At 46.6% G+C, this 18871-nt stretch overlaps 1 protein-coding gene across 2 annotated transcripts; it reads right to left on the bottom strand.

Annotated features, from left to right (window-relative positions):
* Positions 1–25: 25 nt before the first annotated feature.
* LOC133477849 (plasma membrane calcium-transporting ATPase 1-like) lies at positions 26–18116 on the bottom strand. Of its 2 annotated transcripts, XM_061773096.1 has the most exons (21): positions 17843–18115; positions 15520–15813; positions 12892–13089; positions 11849–12106; positions 10768–10893; positions 10395–10583; positions 10301–10327; positions 8330–8476; positions 7540–7754; positions 7112–7354; positions 5496–5737; positions 5062–5296; positions 4078–4257; positions 3905–3992; positions 3565–3671; positions 3242–3433; positions 2951–3164; positions 2341–2552; positions 1782–1889; positions 1528–1716; positions 26–861 (listed from the first exon to the last, which is right to left on the bottom strand). In XM_061773096.1, the coding sequence occupies exons 2-21, from the start codon at positions 15713–15715 to the stop codon at positions 529–531; spliced, it is 3699 nt and encodes a 1232-aa protein (XP_061629080.1). In that variant the 5' UTR covers positions 15716–15813; positions 17843–18115; the 3' UTR covers positions 26–528. The 2 variants fall into 2 exon arrangements, with proteins under 2 accessions (XP_061629080.1, XP_061629082.1); XM_061773098.1 differs by lacking the exon at positions 10301–10327 and having other exon boundaries at positions 17843–18116.
* Between the last annotated feature and the right edge of the window lie 755 nt (positions 18117–18871).

Consider the following 18871-nt stretch of genomic DNA (forward strand, 5'->3'; position numbering starts at 1 on the left):
GATTAAAAACTCGAGAATTCGTGTGTAAAACAGAGAAAAGCTATTTATTTAAAAAGGAACAGCCAGTGAATAAAAAAATGTACACATGAAAACACACTGAAAATATTCCATTCAAATCCATTTTTTGCATGACTAAATATACAATTCATATTCCATATATAAAAATGAAATCATAAATGACAGTGAATATGACATGTTCAATGAAGAAAAATGTTTGTTTTTTGTTTTACATCAAATTTGTACATTTAAGAATGCATTGGAACATTTTCCTTCATTTGGATAGTGAATACCACGACCTAAAAGCCTCTTTTTTTTCTTTACAAAAAAACACAAAACAATACAATTAAATCACCAACCAACGTGGCTGTCTACAAACACAAAGTCACAGATCCATCACATTAATATCTAAGTGCTTATTGATTACGGATCACCTTCCGCTAGAGCACACGTGCGAGAGTTCACGCCGAGTAACGCAAAGAACGTTGCTTCCTGGTTGTGAGCCAATCAGGAGACTGTTTTCTTTTTGCTTCAGAGCGAGGTCTCCAGGCTGTGCAGTGGACTTCCGGGACAGGGTGGCAGACCCGCGGAGTTGGCGGAGATTAAACCCGCGGCACGGGCAGGGAGCGGAGGTGGCAGTAGGGGGCGCTCTGGGGCGGTGTTGTTGGGGACCGGCACGGAGTTGCGCTTGGCGGCCGCGTCGTCTTCGGCCTCCAGCTCGTCGATGAGCGGGATGTGAGGCTCCGAATCGTCGATGCGGAACTCGGGGTGGCTCATGAAGTTGTGGATGGAGCTGCGAGACTCGGGGGTCTCCAGGTTCTCGTACGGGGACACGCTGTCGCGGAAGGCGTTCACCACGCGTATCTGACGAGAAACACCGGGGTACAGTCAGCCCTCGTGATGAAACTGGCAAATAGATTTAATTTGGCTTGGGCTACATTTTCAGTGTCCTGTACAAGTATTTTCCCCCTTCTTAAATTCTTTTTTATTTTATTATTATTTTTTTTTTGCGTAGTTCCCCCACTTTGATGTTGAATGCTTATTTGCATTTTTTTGGTTTGTAAAACCACGTTTCCCATTATAAGTTAGCATTGAGCTAAGCGGACTTGTGTTAAATACGTGTTCTTTGTTTTATGTCTAGTTCGACAGCAAACTTCAACTGGAAGCGGTATGAAACGGCTACAAAATAAATTCTTCTAATTTAATTGAACTGAAATGTGCTATGGCCTCAATGCACTGTTTTTTTGTTTTTTTTTTAAGTCGGTACTTGATATATTTTGTTATCTAGTAAGAGTACGTCTTGTTAGCTTAGTGTTTGAGTTATTTTCAAATTACTGTCGAAATATATTTTAAAAAGTACTGACGTGCTTGTTAAAATGTTACGTGTTGAGTGTCAGTCATTCAAGTGACGCGCAGCCGCGAACCGGACTCTTCTCGTTTGTCGTGCCTTTTTCAAAAATGTTTCGGAATGACCTCCTAGGCTAACGATTTGGCGTCGTGCGGGGATGCGATATTTTCAAGGAAGGCGACCTGTGTCTGAATGCGCTGCAGGCCCCGGCACCAGAGCACCTGGCCCCTCCTCAGCTCCATCTCGGCGTGGTCGATCTCGTCGGGGTCCTTCATCTCCTCCAGCTCCTCCTCTGGGATCTCCTCCTGCTTGGTGCCGTGGCCCGCCGTCTTCAGGAACTTCAGCCAGCGGGTCGGCACGCTGGACACCAGCTGCGAGGAAGGGAGCAGAGGTCATCGGCGGCACGGGAGGGTGCCGTCGCTCCCGTCCGGCTCACCTGGCCCCACAGGAGGCTGCCGAAGCCCAGCGAGATGCACCAGAGCCACTGCTCCACGCTGAGGCTCACGCAGCTGAAGGGTTTGCCGCCGAACTGCACGATCAGCACCTGCGGCAACGCAGCGGCAACACGTTTAAGTACTAGTTCATTTGATTGCATCTTGCTTTTTTAATTACATTTTTATGTATATGTAGTGTCATTTTTACACGTCTTATTTTACATTGTTATTAATCGTCATTCAATGAAAAAATAAATACGCATTTTATTTTATTTACACCATTTTTGTATTTTAATTCATTTTCTTTTATTCCATCCATCATTGTGATTCAACTGCATAATAAATGTGTAATTTGTAAAAAAAAAAAAAAAAAAAAAGCTATTCCAGCTATTGTTATTCAATTACAAAATATACGTCTCCCGGCTGGCCTCAGAACGCCTCGGGATCCCCTCGGAGGAGCTGGAGGAGGTGGCTGGGGAGAGGGAAGTCTGGGCGTCCCTGCTCAAGCTACCGCCCCCGCGACCCGACCTCGGATAAGCGGAAGAAAATGGATGGACGTACCTGAATGACGAAGGTTCCGAGCAAGATGGAGCAGAAGATGGGGTTGTCGAGGACGTCCTCGAAGACGTTCCTCTCGCCGTGGATCTTGCGGGCGTTGATCTCGTTGAAGAGCTGCATGAGCACGAACGTGTTGAACACCATGGTGTAGTGCTCCGACGGCGGCGCGTGCAGCGGCGCGTTGCGGCCGCAGTCCACGTCCAGCAGCAGCTCACCTGATCACCACCGGGGAAAAACAAAAAACAGATTGCCATGGAAACGGAAGAGTGCGCGAGCCTAGCAAATTTCATCATCAGTCATCAAATCTGGTATTTGCACAACCTACTTCCGCATTCGGCAAAAGTCTCCCACCACAGATGAAATTATTCCACTGTTAGGATTTATTCGTGTTTACATAGAGTATATATCATATATATATTTGCAGGAATAAATGATATACATGAGGTGTTGAACTTTTGTCTGCAGACACCAGCCATGAAAAACACATCTTAGTAAGTCCAGCTTTAAATAATATGTCATCAAACCGTAGTCATGCTATATATATAAAAAAAAAAAAAAAAAAGGGCCAGTCCGCCAGTTGCCAGCGGATTCTGCCTAGAAAGGATGCACTGACCGACGAAGAGCAGCGTGAAGATGACGGTCAGCTGGTAGACGGCGTGGCCCAGGATGTTCTTCATCATGGTGCGCGAGATGAGCGGCTTGCTGCGTCCGTACGGGCTGCGCAGCAACAGCGCCTCGGTGGGCGGCTCGGTGGCCAGCGCCAGCGAGGCGAACGTGTCCATGATCAGGTTGACCCACAGCATCTGCACCGCCTTCAGGGGGGAGTCCTAGAAGTCGGCAGGACAACGTGAGAGGACGAAGTAACCGAGGGCGGGCGGGGACGCGGTCCCGGCGGCGCCCCGACCTGCGTGACGCAGGCGCCGGTGAAGGCCACGATGACGGCCACCACGTTGACGGTGAGCTGGAACTGCAGGAACTTGGAAATGCTGTCGTAGACGTTCCTCCCCCACATGACCGCCTTGACGATGCTGCTGAAGTTGTCGTCCGTCAGGATAATGTCCGACGCCTCCTTCGCCACGTCCGTCCCCGCGATGCCCTGCAACGCAACCGGCACATTTGACTTGACTCGGTTTGGTTTTATTTCATTTGTGTTTTCTACTTTTTGGCATATTTGATATTATTTCTTTGGATTAGAATTCTATTTTATTCCCGCGAGTACTCAGTTACCATGGCGAATCCGACGTCGGCCTTCTTGAGGGCGGGTCCGTCGTTGGTGCCGTCTCCGGTTACCGCGACGACCTGCCTCTGCTCCAGCACCGCGCTGTCGATGATGCCTGACCGGATGGACGCAAAAACACGTTATCACCTGGCAGGCGGCAGGCCTTCTGCATTTGCGAAGTTGCGAAGGTAACGCTTAGCAATTAAGAGAACGTGACCAAACGTGGCCAAAATTGCCAGTGGAGTAAGAAAAACAAAAACCTTACTCAATTGGCATTAGCTTGTCATTACGCTGACAACCAGTGGGCTGGATATTTTGCCCGTCTCCGTGCACAAGAGCATGTCTGACCTTTGACCAGGGTGTGTTTGTCGGTGGGTGATGACCGGGCGAGGACTCTGAGTTTGGGCCAGATTTTGTCAATACGCTCCTGCTCGATCTGTGCGACAATTAAAAAAAAAAAAAAGTCAGTTGACTTTGTGCATGAGCAGGCGTTGCGCTTGATTGACTGCTTTGGTACGGACCTCGCCCAGCTGGTTGCGTATGCGTCTGTTGAACTCTTTGCCCTCCAGGCACAGGAAGTCGTCTCCGGGCTGCAGGATGCCGCACTTGCTGGCGATGGCGCGCGCCGTGTTGATGTTGTCTCCCGTCACCATGCGCACCGTAATGCCCGCGCGCTGGCACTTCCTGATGGCGTCCGGCACCTGATGACATCACAGGAAGGGGCAACTGGCATCAGTGGAGCTAACTAATGTCAGGCTTCCCCAGCTCCAATGTTACAGGTGACGTTGAAAGCTAACGTTTCCGCTAATGTCTGAAGTTAACGTTGGGCTTCCTTAGCTCTGTCGTTAGAGGTAACGTTGGAAGCTAACTTAAGAGGCTAACATTGAAGCTAACGTTGGCGTCAACGTCGGAAGTTAACGTTGCTCTTCCTTAGCTCTAATTTTAGAGGTAATGGTGGACGCTAACTTAAGAGGCTAACTTTGAAGCTAACAGTGGAAACTGACAGCATTTACGTTGGTCTTCCTTGGCTGTAATGTAAGTTTTAGAGGTTCAAGAGGGCGGCACGGTGGCCGACTGGTTAGCACGTCCACCTCGCAGTTCTGAGGACTGTGTGGAGTTTGCACTCCGGTTTCCTCCCACATCCCAACCTACCGCACGGGAGGTTAATTGAAGACTCTAAATTGCCCGTAGGTTTGAATGTGAGTGCGAATGGTTGTTTGTTCGTATGTGCCCTGGAATTGGCTGGCGCCCAATTCAGGGTGTACCCCGCCTCTGACCCAGAGTCAGCTGGGATAGGCTCTAGCATGCCCGTGACCCTCGTGAGCATAAGTGGTCTGGGAAATGGATGGATGCATAGAGTTTCAAGACTACGGGCTTGTAGAAGTGAGTATCATGTGTTAGAATTTCCACCCCTCATTCCGGATTTACACAGTTTCCATTCGCACAGGTGCCTTCCCGCTGCTGTGATACTACCTCAGAAGCCAGAAAATGTCTGTTCCCGGTACCTCAGGTCTGACAGGGTCTTCAATGCCGACCACAGCGATGCAGGTGAGTCCAGTGAGGATGTCTGCCTCGTCGTCCCAGTCAGGCTGGTCGGCAGCAGTAAAGTCTCGGTAGGCGAGACAGATGGTCCTTAGGCCCTCGGAGGCCATGGGCTCGATCACTGTCTTCATCAGCTTCTCTCGGTCGCGAGGCTTGAAGGCTTTGGCCACGCCATTTTCCGTCAGGATCTTGCAGCACCTGCGAGAACCGGAAGTCAGTCTCAAGACCGTGAAGTTTCAAGCAAATCCAAAGTCAAGTCAAGTCAAGTCATGATTTCGGTGAAGCAAGTCATAAGTCAACTCATACGCTCTTGCACAGTCACAATATATATTCACATATTAGCAGCAACCTTGTAGTTTGCACTCTGTATCTGTACTTGCATATGCGAGGGACCTACTTCCTGAGCAGGATCTCGGACGCTCCCTTGCTGAACATGCGATAGCTGCCGTCGTGGTTCTTGAGCACGGTGCTCATGGACTTCCTGACCGAGTTGAAGGTGTACACCTTGAAGAGCTTCTCCTCGGGAATGTCGTTGCGGATGCTCTGGTAGTCCCGCTGCAGGTCCACGCTCAGTCCCAGTAAGGCACATTCTGTCTTGTTGCCCACCTGGCGAGGAAGACCGCCCTCCTTTTCGGGGGGCTCCGGAGAACAAAGAACCAGAATCAAATCAAGAAGCTGACTCATGTTTCCAGCAATTGGTCCAGTCTTCGTCAATTCACTGTAGCATGAAATCATAGCACCATCACAGCATGACAACATAGCATGATATATTTGCTTTGTAATATAACAATAGAGCTAATATTTTGCTAATATAGTCAGCCATAGCTGCGAGTAATGCAAAGTTTTCAATATCCTTTCACCATGACTCCTGTCACACCGTGTTGGGTGTTTTTGTTTGCACATTAAGGACTAAAGTTCTGTTTTTGTTGTAATTCCTCATTTAAAAAAAAAATTAAAAAAAAGACAATTCATGCAACACATTTTTCCTCATGTTTTTATGATTGTAGGGTGAAAGCTGCAGCTGGCTACTAAGTGTGGACTGAATGGGTGGCAACAATGGGAAAATTAAATGCCATTATATAAGGGGAATAGCCTGTCAGCAACATATTGAGAAAAAAACAAAAAAGAACTATGAACTACTTCATCTTTGGAATGCGGAACTTAGTTAAAAACTTTTAAACCTGAACTATTAACGGAAGTTGTTCAGTTTTTGAACCGTGAACAGTACTTTGAAGGAGTTCGCGTAGAAAAGGAACTTTCCCAACACTGACATTGTGAGATTATATCATAACATCCTCGTGCAACATGACAGCGGAGCATCATAGCAAGACATCACAGCGTGACATCATAGTATGACATCACAATGTGACATCATAGAATGGCATCATTGTGTGACAAAATCCAAGCGCAACATGATAACGTGACGTCTTAAATGTAGCATTGTAGCAAGACATCACAACATCCTAGCATGATATCATAGTGTGACGTCTTAGCATGACATCAGAGCATTGCATAATAATGTGAAATCGTAGCGTGGCATCATTGCATCTAGCTTCACCCCTTCAGGTACCGACCAGGATGCTCGGTACCCAATGACAGTGTGCCAAAGAAGGGCGCACCGTAACAAACTGGACCAAAATATTACATTTCCACCAATCATTACCATTCGGTTCAGCTCACCAGGGTACACTTCGGAGCAGAACTCTCAATAATCAATAAATTGAAGGAAAATGTGCTGAAAAGGCAAATATGCGAGTATATGGATCGGCTATTTTCAGAGACCTTCCAAAGGAAATGCCTAAAAATGCATATAATAACAAAGTAAACCAAAGCTAATGGTTCAGTGGAAAACAAGACCTAAGCAATAATCAGTCGTCACCATTTGACTGAGTAAGTCAAAAAGCAGGAGCACGAGAAGCCTCTGGACTGATCTGAGATCAGCGTTGCTCTGGGTTCTGGTGGCATCCATCCAGCTCAAGGTCCTGAATGGACAGCCTATTTTTAACATCTCACCATAATCTTAGTGGTGTAGGCGCAGTTGACCCCAATCCCGAGAACCAGCAGGTCCAGGACTTTGGCGTGTACCAGGCTAGGCTCGGGCACCTTCTTGTGGTAGCATCCGGCCAGGTAGGCCTGGACCACCGTCATGCGGTTCATGGTCAGCGTGCCGGTCTTGTCGGAGCAGATGGCTGTGGCGTTGCCCATCGTCTCGCAGGCGTCCAGGTGGCGCACCAAGTTGTTGTCCTTCATCATTTTCTAAAAAGAAAACAAAGGGACCTCAAACATTTCCCAGAGGAACCACACTCACAATTATAGTGTTTTAATAGCAAAACATGACATTGGCATGTTGCCTTTCTCTTGTGCGAAAATACGCTTTGTGGACAAATATAGAGATTTTGTGGAAAAGACTGTGTGGTGTATCGAGTAGGAAGGTGACACACCTTGACAGAGTAGGCCAGGGAGATGGTGACGGCCAGAGGAAGACCTTCAGGCACAGCTACCACCAGCACGGTCACGCCGATGATGAAGAACTTGACCAAGAACTTCATGTAGATGGGCACGCACTCGCTGGTCCAGGGAATGCCCTGAATCCAGAAGGTGTCCATGACAAAGCGAACGATGAGGATGATGACGGTCAGCGTTGACATGAAGAGGCCTGCCAGTAGAAATGGTTTTACGGCGAGTCATCAAATTTCACCGTCATGCTCCACCCACATTCAATGACAAAAACTCAATTTTTTCACAATTTAGCGTCAACCATCTGGTTCGAATACATGCTTTAAATCTGGTACCGACTGTACAAAATCTCTAGGAGTCCTTTGAAGGATCCTTGGAAATGACCCTTAAATCGCAACTTCAAACCAAAATGGCAGACTTCCTCAGTCTTTTCGTGCATGGCTTCTTGAGACTTTTTTGAGGATCTGCTATTGCTCGACAAGCCTACCAAATTTCGTGTAGCTCAGAGAAACTGGCTTCAAGGGCTGAATTTGTAAAAATCTAGAGGCAGTGCTATGGAACTGTGGTTTGAGGGCTTCTTGAGACTTTTTTTGTGGAGCTACTCGTGATCGACATACCTTTTAAATTTCATGTTCTTAAGTGAAACTGCCTTTGGGGACTACATTTTTAAAAACAGAGCCAACAAGTTTGTCTTAAGGGATCCCTGGAATTGACCCTAAAAGGCCTGCTTTCAAACCAAAATGTGCTAATTTCAAGCTAACAATTTGCGCCTACCTGCTTTGCCGATCTGCACGGCCAGCTTGGTCAGCTTCCCTTGGAGGACCGACTTCTCCTTCTTCCTCATGTTGCTTTTCTTCTTCTCTGGTTCGGCATCCTCGTTGAGCGGTTCCATCTCCACGGGCGCGCCGTCTTTGCTCTTCCCTGCCAGAGAAACGACACGACGTGGTCAGACGATATTTACCAATGCGTTTATTCATGTTTCATACTGACAGACATTCCCAATATTTTGGTCACAAGAGCATTGAAATATTAGAAACATTCTAGCTCTGTGAGTATTTGTATTAAATGCCATTGAATGTGTTCCTAATCAAGTGACCCCCGCTCGAGCTGTTTGAACGTGGGTTAACCAGGTGTGACAGCACAAGCTGGTGCGTGTGTGTGTGTGCGCGCACGCGTGCGTGCCTGCGGGTGTGTGTGTGTCTTGATCCCAATGGGTTATTAGTAGACATGAAGAAGAAACAGCAGCAGCAGGCCGGTCCGCAGCAAAGAAAGAAGCCGCTGAGCTTAAGTGAGCTAATCTGCTTGCTCCTAATCGCCGTCAACAGAGTCAAGAGCACCTGCTGCTGGGGGAGGGGTGGGGGTATCTCGGTGTGGGGGGTCAAACGGTCTTACGTGGTTCACTAGTACCCGGGAACCTGACCGAGAACCTGACCAGAAACATGTCCAGGACCCTTGCACACAATCAACAATCTCATTGATTTGTTGTAAGACAAAAAGGATTCTGATCTGGTTGCTTGATTGGGTTGGGGGGGGGGGGTCGATAGATAGATGGATAGAAAGAATGTTTTGTCGGTTGGTTGATTATCGATCAACCAATCAATCAAAATTGCATATGGGACAAAGACAACAAAACAATGGACATCAACAACTATGATGTTGGTTTATCAATCAATGTATAATATGATTGTTTTATTTATTTTTTGGGATGATAGGTGGTTGGTTTATCGGTCGTAAGATTTCATGATCTGTAGATTGCTTGTATATGAAGTGATGCTTGGATGGATGCATTTGTTTTAATTTTGTCAATTAATCCATAGATTGACTGATTAATTTATTGGATAGAAATTTGATAGTTATTTAGTTTGTCTTGTCAATTGTTGATATATTTTTGTTGTTGATTGGTTATTTGGATGACAGATGAAGCGATAGATAGGTGGAGGAAAGGCTGGTTTGTTGTTGAATCAACTATTTGATTAGTTTATTGGATGATTGATTGACCGGTGGCTGGACACTTTAGCTGGAAAGATAGTGGGTTGTTCAATCAACTAAGTAATTGATTGACCATTTTTTTTTTTCAATTTGTTGCGTTACTGATGATAGAGAGATTAAAGAATAGTTGGTTGGATGATTGATTGATTCGTCAATCTGTTGTTTGCCTGAGTGATTCCATAGACTGATCAACTAATCAAATTTGTTTTAAATTTGCTGGTCAAATGATTTATTCTTTTTTGATTTGATGAGAGGCTGATTCATTGATCAACTGATTCATTGATTGGTTGTGCAAGACTGGGTCAGCTGCTACTGCAACGGTCAGTGCAACAAGCATCCAGTTAGAACCAGACAGAGATTCAGTTAGAAGCAGACCGTACCAGTTAAAAACATATAGAACCGGATAGAACCAGTTAGAGATAGACTCACACACAGAACAGAAGGAGTTAAAAGCAGACAGAATGAGTTAGAAGCAGATACAACGAATTAGAAGCAGAGAGACAATTATAACCAGACAGAATCAGCTAGAACCAGATTAAACCAGTTAGAGACAGTTAGAACTCTTTAGAAGCAGACTGAGCTAGTCAGAACCAGAACAGTACCAGATAGAGCCAGTTAAAAGCAGTTGGAAGCAGAAAGAACCAGATAGACGCAGATAGTACATGTCAGAACCAGTAAGAGGCAGACAGGAAGTGGTTAGAACTGGTTCAAATTAGTTAAAAGCAGTCATGGCCAGATGCAGTGCCTGCCGCTCACCTTTCTTTCCTTTTTCGTCTTTTTTACCTGTAAAAGACAAACAGGATGTTATCAAACTAAACAATCTTACTGTTAAGGAACGCCACAAACATACTTTTCTTGTCCTTTTTCTCCCTCTTCTTGCGCTCCTCCTTTTTCTTCTTCTTCTCCTTGTCACCCTTGTCATCGTCTCCGTCGCCTGCTTCCTCGCTGGCGCCGAGCAACGCGAAGATGATGCCCGTCTGAGAATTCACGCCCACCGCCGTCACCACCATCTTGCCCGAGCCCTCCATAACGTGAGTGCCTGGACAAGGACGGAACGGGGACAGTTGGATCCCGAAACAGATGATTGCGAGAGAAATTCAACCAAATTAAAGAAATACCACAAACAAAATTAATACATACCACTCAGTACTCTGCCACTGCGCATAGTACCTACAGTATGTAATGCAATATCTCAATCAATTTCTGTAAAGTGAGGTGAGCACCTGAGAGCAACATAGGATCTTTGTCTGCGCTCTTCTTGACGTGGTCCGACTCGCCGGTCAGGGAGCTCTCGTCGATCTTCAGGTCGTTGCCTTGGATGAGGATGCCGTCGGCGGGGAGGAGGTCGCCTGGCAAATTAGGAGCGTTGGCATGGCAACAGAGACACGTTGGCATCTGAACTATCATGATCATTCTCTAAAGAGTCTTACTGTAGTTGGTTCAGTAGTCAGTCAGTCAGTTGTAAGATGGATGGTTGGTTGGTTGGTTGGTTGGTCGGTTGGTTGGTCTATCAGTTAGTGTTTGCTAGGGTTAGCTTTAGATGGCTCGTTGGTCAGTCGGACGGTTGGTCAGTCATCCGTTCAGTTAGTTAATTACTTTTTCCTTAGACATTGGTCGGTTGATCAATCAGTCGGTCAGTCGGTTGGGCAATCAGTCAGTCAGTTTGTTCACTGTTGTTAGGTGATAGATGGTTGGCTAGTCGCTCGGTCAGTCAGTCATTTCGTCGTGTTAGATGGTTGGTTGCTTGTTCATCTGTCAATCAGTGTTTATTTTTTTTTTGGAGGTACAGTAGTTAGATGGTTGTTGGTTGGTTGGTTGGTTGGTTGATCGGTCGCAGGCAGTCAGTCAGTTCGTTGGTTCATTTGTCAGGTAGTAGTAATAGTACTTGTTAGTTATTTAGTTATTTCCTGGAGTTAGTCTGCTTTTCAGTAAATTAGTTAGATTGTTTACTAGTCTGGTAGTAGTGGTAGCAGTAGAAGTAGTAGTAGTAGATGTTTTTAGATTGTTGGTTGGTCAGTCTGTCAGTGAGTCAGTTAGTTACGGTAGTTAGTTAGTTTTCGTTTGTTTGTTTTTGTGAGGTAGCTAGGCCGTTGTCGGTCGGTCGGTCGATCGGTCATTTAATCTTTGTTAGGTAGTTGTTAATATGTTGGTTAGTTAGTTGGTTCAGTCTGTCAGTCAAGCAGTCCGTCCGTCCGTCCGTCAGTTTGGTTATTATGTACAGTAGTTGTTCAATGGTTGTTGTTTAGTTAGTCAGTGGTACCCTGGCTGTAAAGTGTGTAATAGCGTACTGCCGTGTACACTGACCATATTTGACGTGCGCAATGTCGCCCACGACGATGTCCGACACTTTGACTTGCGCCAGCTGCCCCGCGCGCAGCACGCTGAACTTTTGCTCCTGCTCGATGCGACTCTGGAGGCCTCGGAATTGTTTCTCTTTGCTCCAGTCGTTGAAGGCCGTCACCAGCACCACGCACGCCACCGACAGCAGGATGGCCGCACCCTCGATCCAGCCCGTCTCCGACTCGCCCTCGTCGCTCACGCTGCCCGCCGCGCTCCCGCAACCTACATGCACGCGTTCATTATTAGTTCACCTCGTCGTCTGACAAGCGGACACAAGGTTAAGCTTAAATCATACAGCTCCACTCATTTAATATACTCCAAAATAACAGCTAATACTGTATTGCGTAATCACCATTAAATATAATAATGCCATACTTTTAGCAGCAACAAAGAGAAGTATTAAACTATTTATTTACTGTGGTGATCATAGTTTGGATAGGCCCTTGGGGCCTATCAATTAAATTTATATAAATTAAATTTAAATAAACCACAGTTCAAAAATAAAATAAAAAATAGAAATAAATAAAAATTGAACTAGAACTATCATAATTAAGCTAAGAAGGCTAATATACGGTTCATATAAAACTAAAATTACTTGAATGAATATAATAATACAAATGTAATAATACTATTAAATTCAGTCAAATATATTAAAATATAAATACAAATGAAAAAATAATACAAAATAAAATAAATAGAATTAAAATGATATAGACAAGAAACAAATAAAAAGGAAAATCTAAATTGAATTATGAAACTAAAAATGGTCATATTCAGTACAGTATATGAAAATAAACGTAAAATGACTTAAATAAAATAATAATACAAATTTAATAAAAGTATGAGACATTTTCCCAAAATAATTAAAATTGCGGCAATTTTGCAGAATCTCCGATTGACGTTCAAACCGGAGAGCCAATGAAACACGCTCGTGGATGAACCGAGGTACCCGTCCCGCGGTGCGTTCGGGACTTATCCGAAAACGCAGCTCTGCGTGCTGAACTCACTGTCCCTGTCGGCGTGCGGCGGTCGGTAGAAAGAAAGGCCAAGTGAAATGATGGCGGCCACCTCCAGGATGATGAGCGTCACATCCTGCAGCGCCTCCCACACTAACTGCACAAAGGTTTTTGGCTTCTTGGGGGGGGTGACGTTGGGGCCGAACGCCTGCCGCCGACGCTCCAGGTCCTCCCACGAACCGTCCAGACCTTAAATGCCACACATCACGCAAGCAACACGCATGAACATCACAATATGTCGCAGCTGAGGAACGGCAACATAGTTCGTGGGCTAGATTTGGGATTAATAGATTGTTTAGTTAGTAAGCCAGTCAGTTTTAGAAGTTGGATGGTTGGTTAGTTGCTTGCCACAGTTGGGTCATTAGTTGTTTGTACTTACTCCTTTAACACATAATCATATCACAACAAGTAAGGCAATTGGTGTGTGGTAGATCATTTCTTTGTTGTAACAGCGCTTGTCGGCAATGAAATGGCAGGAACGCGCATTTGTGGGACCAGCCGAGTATGAAAAATGTGACAAAAATCTTCTCTGCCAACGTCAGACAGTCCAATAAATGTATCCGACCTATTTTCCTCTTTTCTCGTCGAAGGCCTCCACAGCTGGCGCACAGACGCACACACACAGCCAGAGGAAGGGATGCGTTGGGTCTGAGGGATTTTTCAAGCTGTTGCTGACATTTTAGCGCGACTGGAGGTGTTTACTGAGCGTGACGCATGAATTAATGATGTCGGCCACTGGGCAAATGTCACACGACGCGTTCTTGGAGGCTACAAGATTCATGGACGGTGAGGAGACACTTTTTTGACGTGTACACCGGCGATATTTTGGAGTCCACTCGATGAGCTCCAGCATGAACTCCTCCCGGATGACCGAAGTTCTCACGCTATCTCTAAGGGAGAGCCCGGACACCCTGCGGAGGAAACCCATTTTGGCCGCTTGTATCCACGATCTTGTTCTTTGGGCGACCCACGACCCACAGCTCGTGACCGAAACATAGATCCACCGGTAAATTGAAAGCTTCGCCTTTCGGCTTAGCTTCTTCTTCACCACGACAGACTTATACAGAGTCCGCAGCACCGATCCGCCTGTCGATCTCCCGTTCCATTCTTCCCTCACTCGTGAACAAGACCTCAAGATAGTAGAACTCCTCCACTTTGGGCAGGATCTCATGCCCGACCTGGAGAGGCCTCATATTTGGAAGTGATGCTCATTCCAGCCGCTCAAGTGAGTGTTGAAGATCACGGTTTGATGAAGCCATCAGAACCACATCATCTGCAAAAAGCAGAGATGCAATACTGAGGTCACCAAACCAGACCACCTCAATGCCTCGGCTGCATCCAGAGATTCGAGAGATGCGATGTTGCAGAGGCGTGTCAACCAGGAAGCCCCACCACATCCAGAGCCTTTAGGAACGGCGGACGAATCTCATCCACCCCCGGGGCCTTGCCACCCAGGAGCTGGGTGACCTCAAACCCAGAGATAGGAGAACCCGACTCAGCGTCCCCAGACTCTGCTTCCTCCTGGGAAAGCGTGTCGGAGGAATTGAGGAGATCTTCGAAGTATTTGGTCCACCGACTCACAACGTCCTGAGTCGAGATCAGCAGCGCCCAACCCCACTATACACAGCGTTGATGGGGCACTGCTTTCCCTTCCTGAGACACCGGAAGGTGAACCAGAATTTCCTCGAAGCTGTCCGGCAGTTGTTCTCCATGGCCTCTCTGAATTCCTCCCACACCGGCACAGTTTTTGCCTCAGCGACCACCAAAGCTGCGTTCCGCTTGGCCAGCCGGTACCCATCAGCTGGCCCAGGAGTCCCACAGGCTGAAACGGCTCGATAGGACTCCTTCTTCATCTTTCACAGCTGGTGTCAGGGGTTGCCGCCTCGAAAACAACGGAGGCGCGGAACTCGATGTCCCCCGTGGGCGAAGTTCTGCCAGACAGACGTCCTGACAGGGGACTCCGCCAGACGTTCCCAGCAGTCATCAGACCTTGCCAGGTCTTCCCCCACTGACGGAGCCAACTCACCACCAGGTGGTGATCGGTTGACAGCTTCGCCCCTCTCTTCACCCGAGTGTCTGAGACATGCGGCCGCAAGTCCGATGACACGAGCACAAAGTCGGACATGGAACTGCGGCCTAGGGTTTCCTGGTGCCATGACGTGGACTCACTAGCAACCGAGTTGCCTCTAAGGTACTGCCAACTTGAATTACAGTAACTTACTGGCAACACTGTTATGTTATAGTTGTCATGAATCATCACTTTGATTTCTATGTCAATATATTATAATTTGATCTGATGAATCAATGATTGTTACTGTATGCTTTAATTGTCACTTCGGCCGGCTGTGGTGAACGCTGTGTTCAAATGCCTCACGTAAACTACAGTTCCTGGCCACCAGTCAGTGGCGTAGCTGGAAACGTTTTTGTGGGGTGGCTGAAACCAATCGCCGATCGAACTTTTGGGAACTTTTCCTGGCGGCGGGGTGGCCGACTTTCAGTTTGGGGTGGCCGCACCCCGGCCACGATGTAGCTCCGCCCCTGGAAGTTCCAGTCCAACCCTGCTACAGGACCAACAGACACACACACATACGCACGCACACACAGTGTCTGAGTATTAACCTTCGAGAGTGGAGGTCCTGAGTCTGGCACAGAGTCCGTTGACGTCGCAGTAGTTCTGTCGGATCCTGTCGTGGGCGTCGTCGCCCCGCAGCTCCATGAGCGAGCGCAGCTCCTGGAGCGAGCAGCTGAACTCGGCCTCCAGGTAGGCCGAGCCGCGGCGGCCATGTTTGGAGGCGCGGAACGAGCTGTTGGCCATGTCGCCGAGAGCGGGGCGCCGGCCTTCTCGGGGGAGCTCAGAGGTCAAACTCAGAGGTCGGCCTGGCGTGCGGCGAGGCTCTCACGTGGATTCTGTGACTGCGGACGCACGCAACAAGTTCAAGTTGTACATTTTCTTTTTTTAAAGTAGACTCTATTATGAGAAGTGGATAACGCATCCATCCCTCCATTCTCTGTGCCGCTTATCCTCACTGGCAGGCACGTGCACACACAGCCACTAGGTGGTGCTTCAGCACCTGCCCTTTTATGAAAAAAAAAGGGTCCTTTTTCTGCAGCCCTTTAATTTCTTCATTCATCAATTTTGTATTTAAAAAAAAAAATTCTCATCTATTTGAACTAAAGTGTTTTGAAATCGGACAGGCGTTTATTTGAATCCTTGCCCCCAGCCTCCCTCCTTCCCATTTAAACAGGGGTGTGTTGACTTTTTATAACTCCACGCTCTCAACTCAACTTAATTCATAAAGCACTTTAAATACACCCACAGCTGAAAACAAAGTGCTGTACACAGATGAGAATCAATTTACTATTTAACGACAAACAATGAAGTATATACCATAATATGCGGGTGCAGCACAGTCTTATGGGGGTCAATAATGTCAAAAAATGAGATGTGTTACGAACTCATGTGACTATGTTCTTTGTTGGCTTCTTTTTACACTTGTATGACTGTTAATGTTAAAAAAAAGAGAGACGTGAACCCCATCTGTGGGACTATTTGCAGTGTTTAACTTCTTTTTACGCTTTTGTGACGGCGAATAATGTCAAAAGCTGAGAAATGAGTGATGCCGGTATGTGACTACTTTCCGTGTTTAGCTTCTTTTTACACATTCATGAGCGTTAATAATGTCAAAATCTGCAATGTGAGCCACACCTGGGACAATTTCCTGTGGTTCGCTTCTTTTTACGCTTCCAAGACAATTAGAAATGTCAGATAAAGAGGGCGCGTGAGCCAAACGTGCCCGCGGCATTTCCCGCGGTGAGCGACTTTTCCCGCTGGTATCCGTGCACGGTCGCCGCCCGTGACCTGCGCCGTAATCCGTGTCGATCGGTCAGCCTTAATCCGAGCCGGGGACAAACGGACAGACGGAAAGAGAAAGGAGGGAAGATGGAAGTCACGGCACATCGTCGCGCCCAAAAAAATGATTTGTGTGTCGATGATGAAAATTGAGAGCAGCTGGAATGAAGCGTTCACATGAAAGAAAAGGTTGTGAGGACTTTTACCCCATTTTCTTCTTTATTAAATAAGCCTCTTATTTAGTTCAGTTTATTTCATAAAACGGCCACGGGTGCCCGCAACATCGTTCATATTTTGTGCGTATATATATATAAATACATGTAATACAAAATAGACATTTTTACCCTAACGTTTGTATTTTTTTAATATTTTTTTTCCTGGGGTTTTACACATTTAAATAATCAATATGACCCACAACTTAACAGGAAGTTTTTTTTTTTTTTTTTAAATATACCATGGAAATGAATTTTTTTTTTTTAAACTCTACTGCATTTTTAATAAAAAAGACGGCTATGACAAGGCCAGAAAAGGAAGTTATTTGCCCAACATGTTTTTCTCATTTTTGCTGTTGTTGCTTTCTTAGACTTTTGAACTTGAATTTGACCGCAACCCCGCAGGAGGGAACATAATTTAATACATAATGTAAATTCAATAAAAATTAGGACTATACGTAAAATGAAAAGGAGAAAATCACCATTTTTCAAATATATTTTCTTGAGATTTTTAAGCTTCATCTTGACTTGCAATATAACAGCCCAGAGAAATATTTGCAATGGAAATACAAAAATTAAATAAAATCAATCCATTTGAGTTTTATTCTCACTTTTTTTGTTGTTAGTTTGAAATGGGTCAATCTCAGCAACCACATGAGAGTTTTTTTTTTTTTTTAAAAAGAAAACGAAATGATCGCTTGGGACGGCGCCGCGCTAAAAGGCCTACGTCCGTAAATGCGTCAAGCGTGTAGACGACATGACCAAATAAAGCTCGCCTGGAATGCCGCAGACAACTGAGCGACTCCACAATGACACGCGCCGACTATTATGTATAATAGCTGACAATCAAGAGCGCCGAACTGAAGGTAGTTGTACTTACACAAACCTCCCCCATGGCTTCGGGTGGGCAGCAGGAATTAGCGACGTTCCGATAACACTGAGCAGCGTCGCGCGCACGTGTCCCGCAAGCGCCCATTACCCAGCCACCGCTCCTCAGCTACGCGCCCGACACACACGTACGCACGGCGGAGGGTCCCGAGCGGTCCCGTTGAGGCCGAAAAGTCGACTTGACCTTCAGCGAGCTCCCTGCGGGCTGCTCTCCATGGCAGGACAAAAACAGGAGCTACAGGAGGCCAAATGATTATCTGAGGAAAGCCTCGCGTAATCTAATTAGGCAATCTGTGGCCTCAGTCAACACTGACGCTCAGGCGCCGCCCGACCGCCGCCGGGAGGAACGCACACACGCACACACATCGGGGCTACAGGGACCAGGTGGACCGGGTCTACAGGGACACCGAGGGATAAAGGAATCACATCTGAAAGGATCAAGAGCTACTTGTACCAGGGCTACAGGGATTTACACCATCATGGGGACTAGGTCTACAGGGCCCTGGTCTACAGGTGCTTAGGATATCGGTCTACGGGTATCGGGATGATAGGATCAGGTCTACAGAGTGCTGGGCTACACGTAGTGGGTATAAAGGAATCACATCTACGAGGATTGGAGCGCTCCAGGGTTTTTCAGGGCTCCAGGGTTTTTGTCCACAAGAAGTAGGGCTACATAGATCAGGTCTAACGGGACCACGGATAAACACGTGCTGGTCTACAGCGAATGGGGATAAAAATAAAAAATAAATCACATCAACAAGGTTCAGGGTTCAATGTACCCGGGCGACATGTTGACAGGAACAAGGGTTACGTGGATCAGGTCTACAGCGACCTGGACTACAGGTATTGGGCCAAAGGGATCAGAACTTCATGGTCCTGGACTACAGGTACTGGAATCAGATCTAAATGTAGCAAGGTTTTATGGAGTTTGTCGACAAGAAAAACAGCTACATGGATCCTGCAGAGTCCTGGACTTCAGGTTATAGGTCAAACTGAACAGAACAGAACTACAGAGTCCTAG

Source organism: Phyllopteryx taeniolatus, chromosome 5, assembly GCF_024500385.1.
Source record: "Phyllopteryx taeniolatus isolate TA_2022b chromosome 5, UOR_Ptae_1.2, whole genome shotgun sequence".
Lineage (NCBI taxonomy): Eukaryota > Metazoa > Chordata > Actinopteri > Syngnathiformes > Syngnathidae > Phyllopteryx > Phyllopteryx taeniolatus.

What these genes read in the sequence shown, in the direction of transcription:
- LOC133477849 (XM_061773096.1), bottom strand. Translation starts at nt 15,715, where the DNA reads ATGGCCAACAGCTCGTTCCGCGCCTCCAAACATGGCCGCCGCGGCTCG. An exon ending in TCCGAGATCCTGCTCAGGAA is followed by an intron (nt 5,297 to 5,495) that starts GTAGGTCCCTCG and finishes CGGTTCTCGCAG; the next exon opens with GTGCTGCAAGATCCTGACGG. An exon ending in TGCAGCGCATTCAGACACAG is followed by an intron (nt 862 to 1,527) that starts GTCGCCTTCCTT and finishes GTTTCTCGTCAG; the next exon opens with ATACGCGTGGTGAACGCCTT.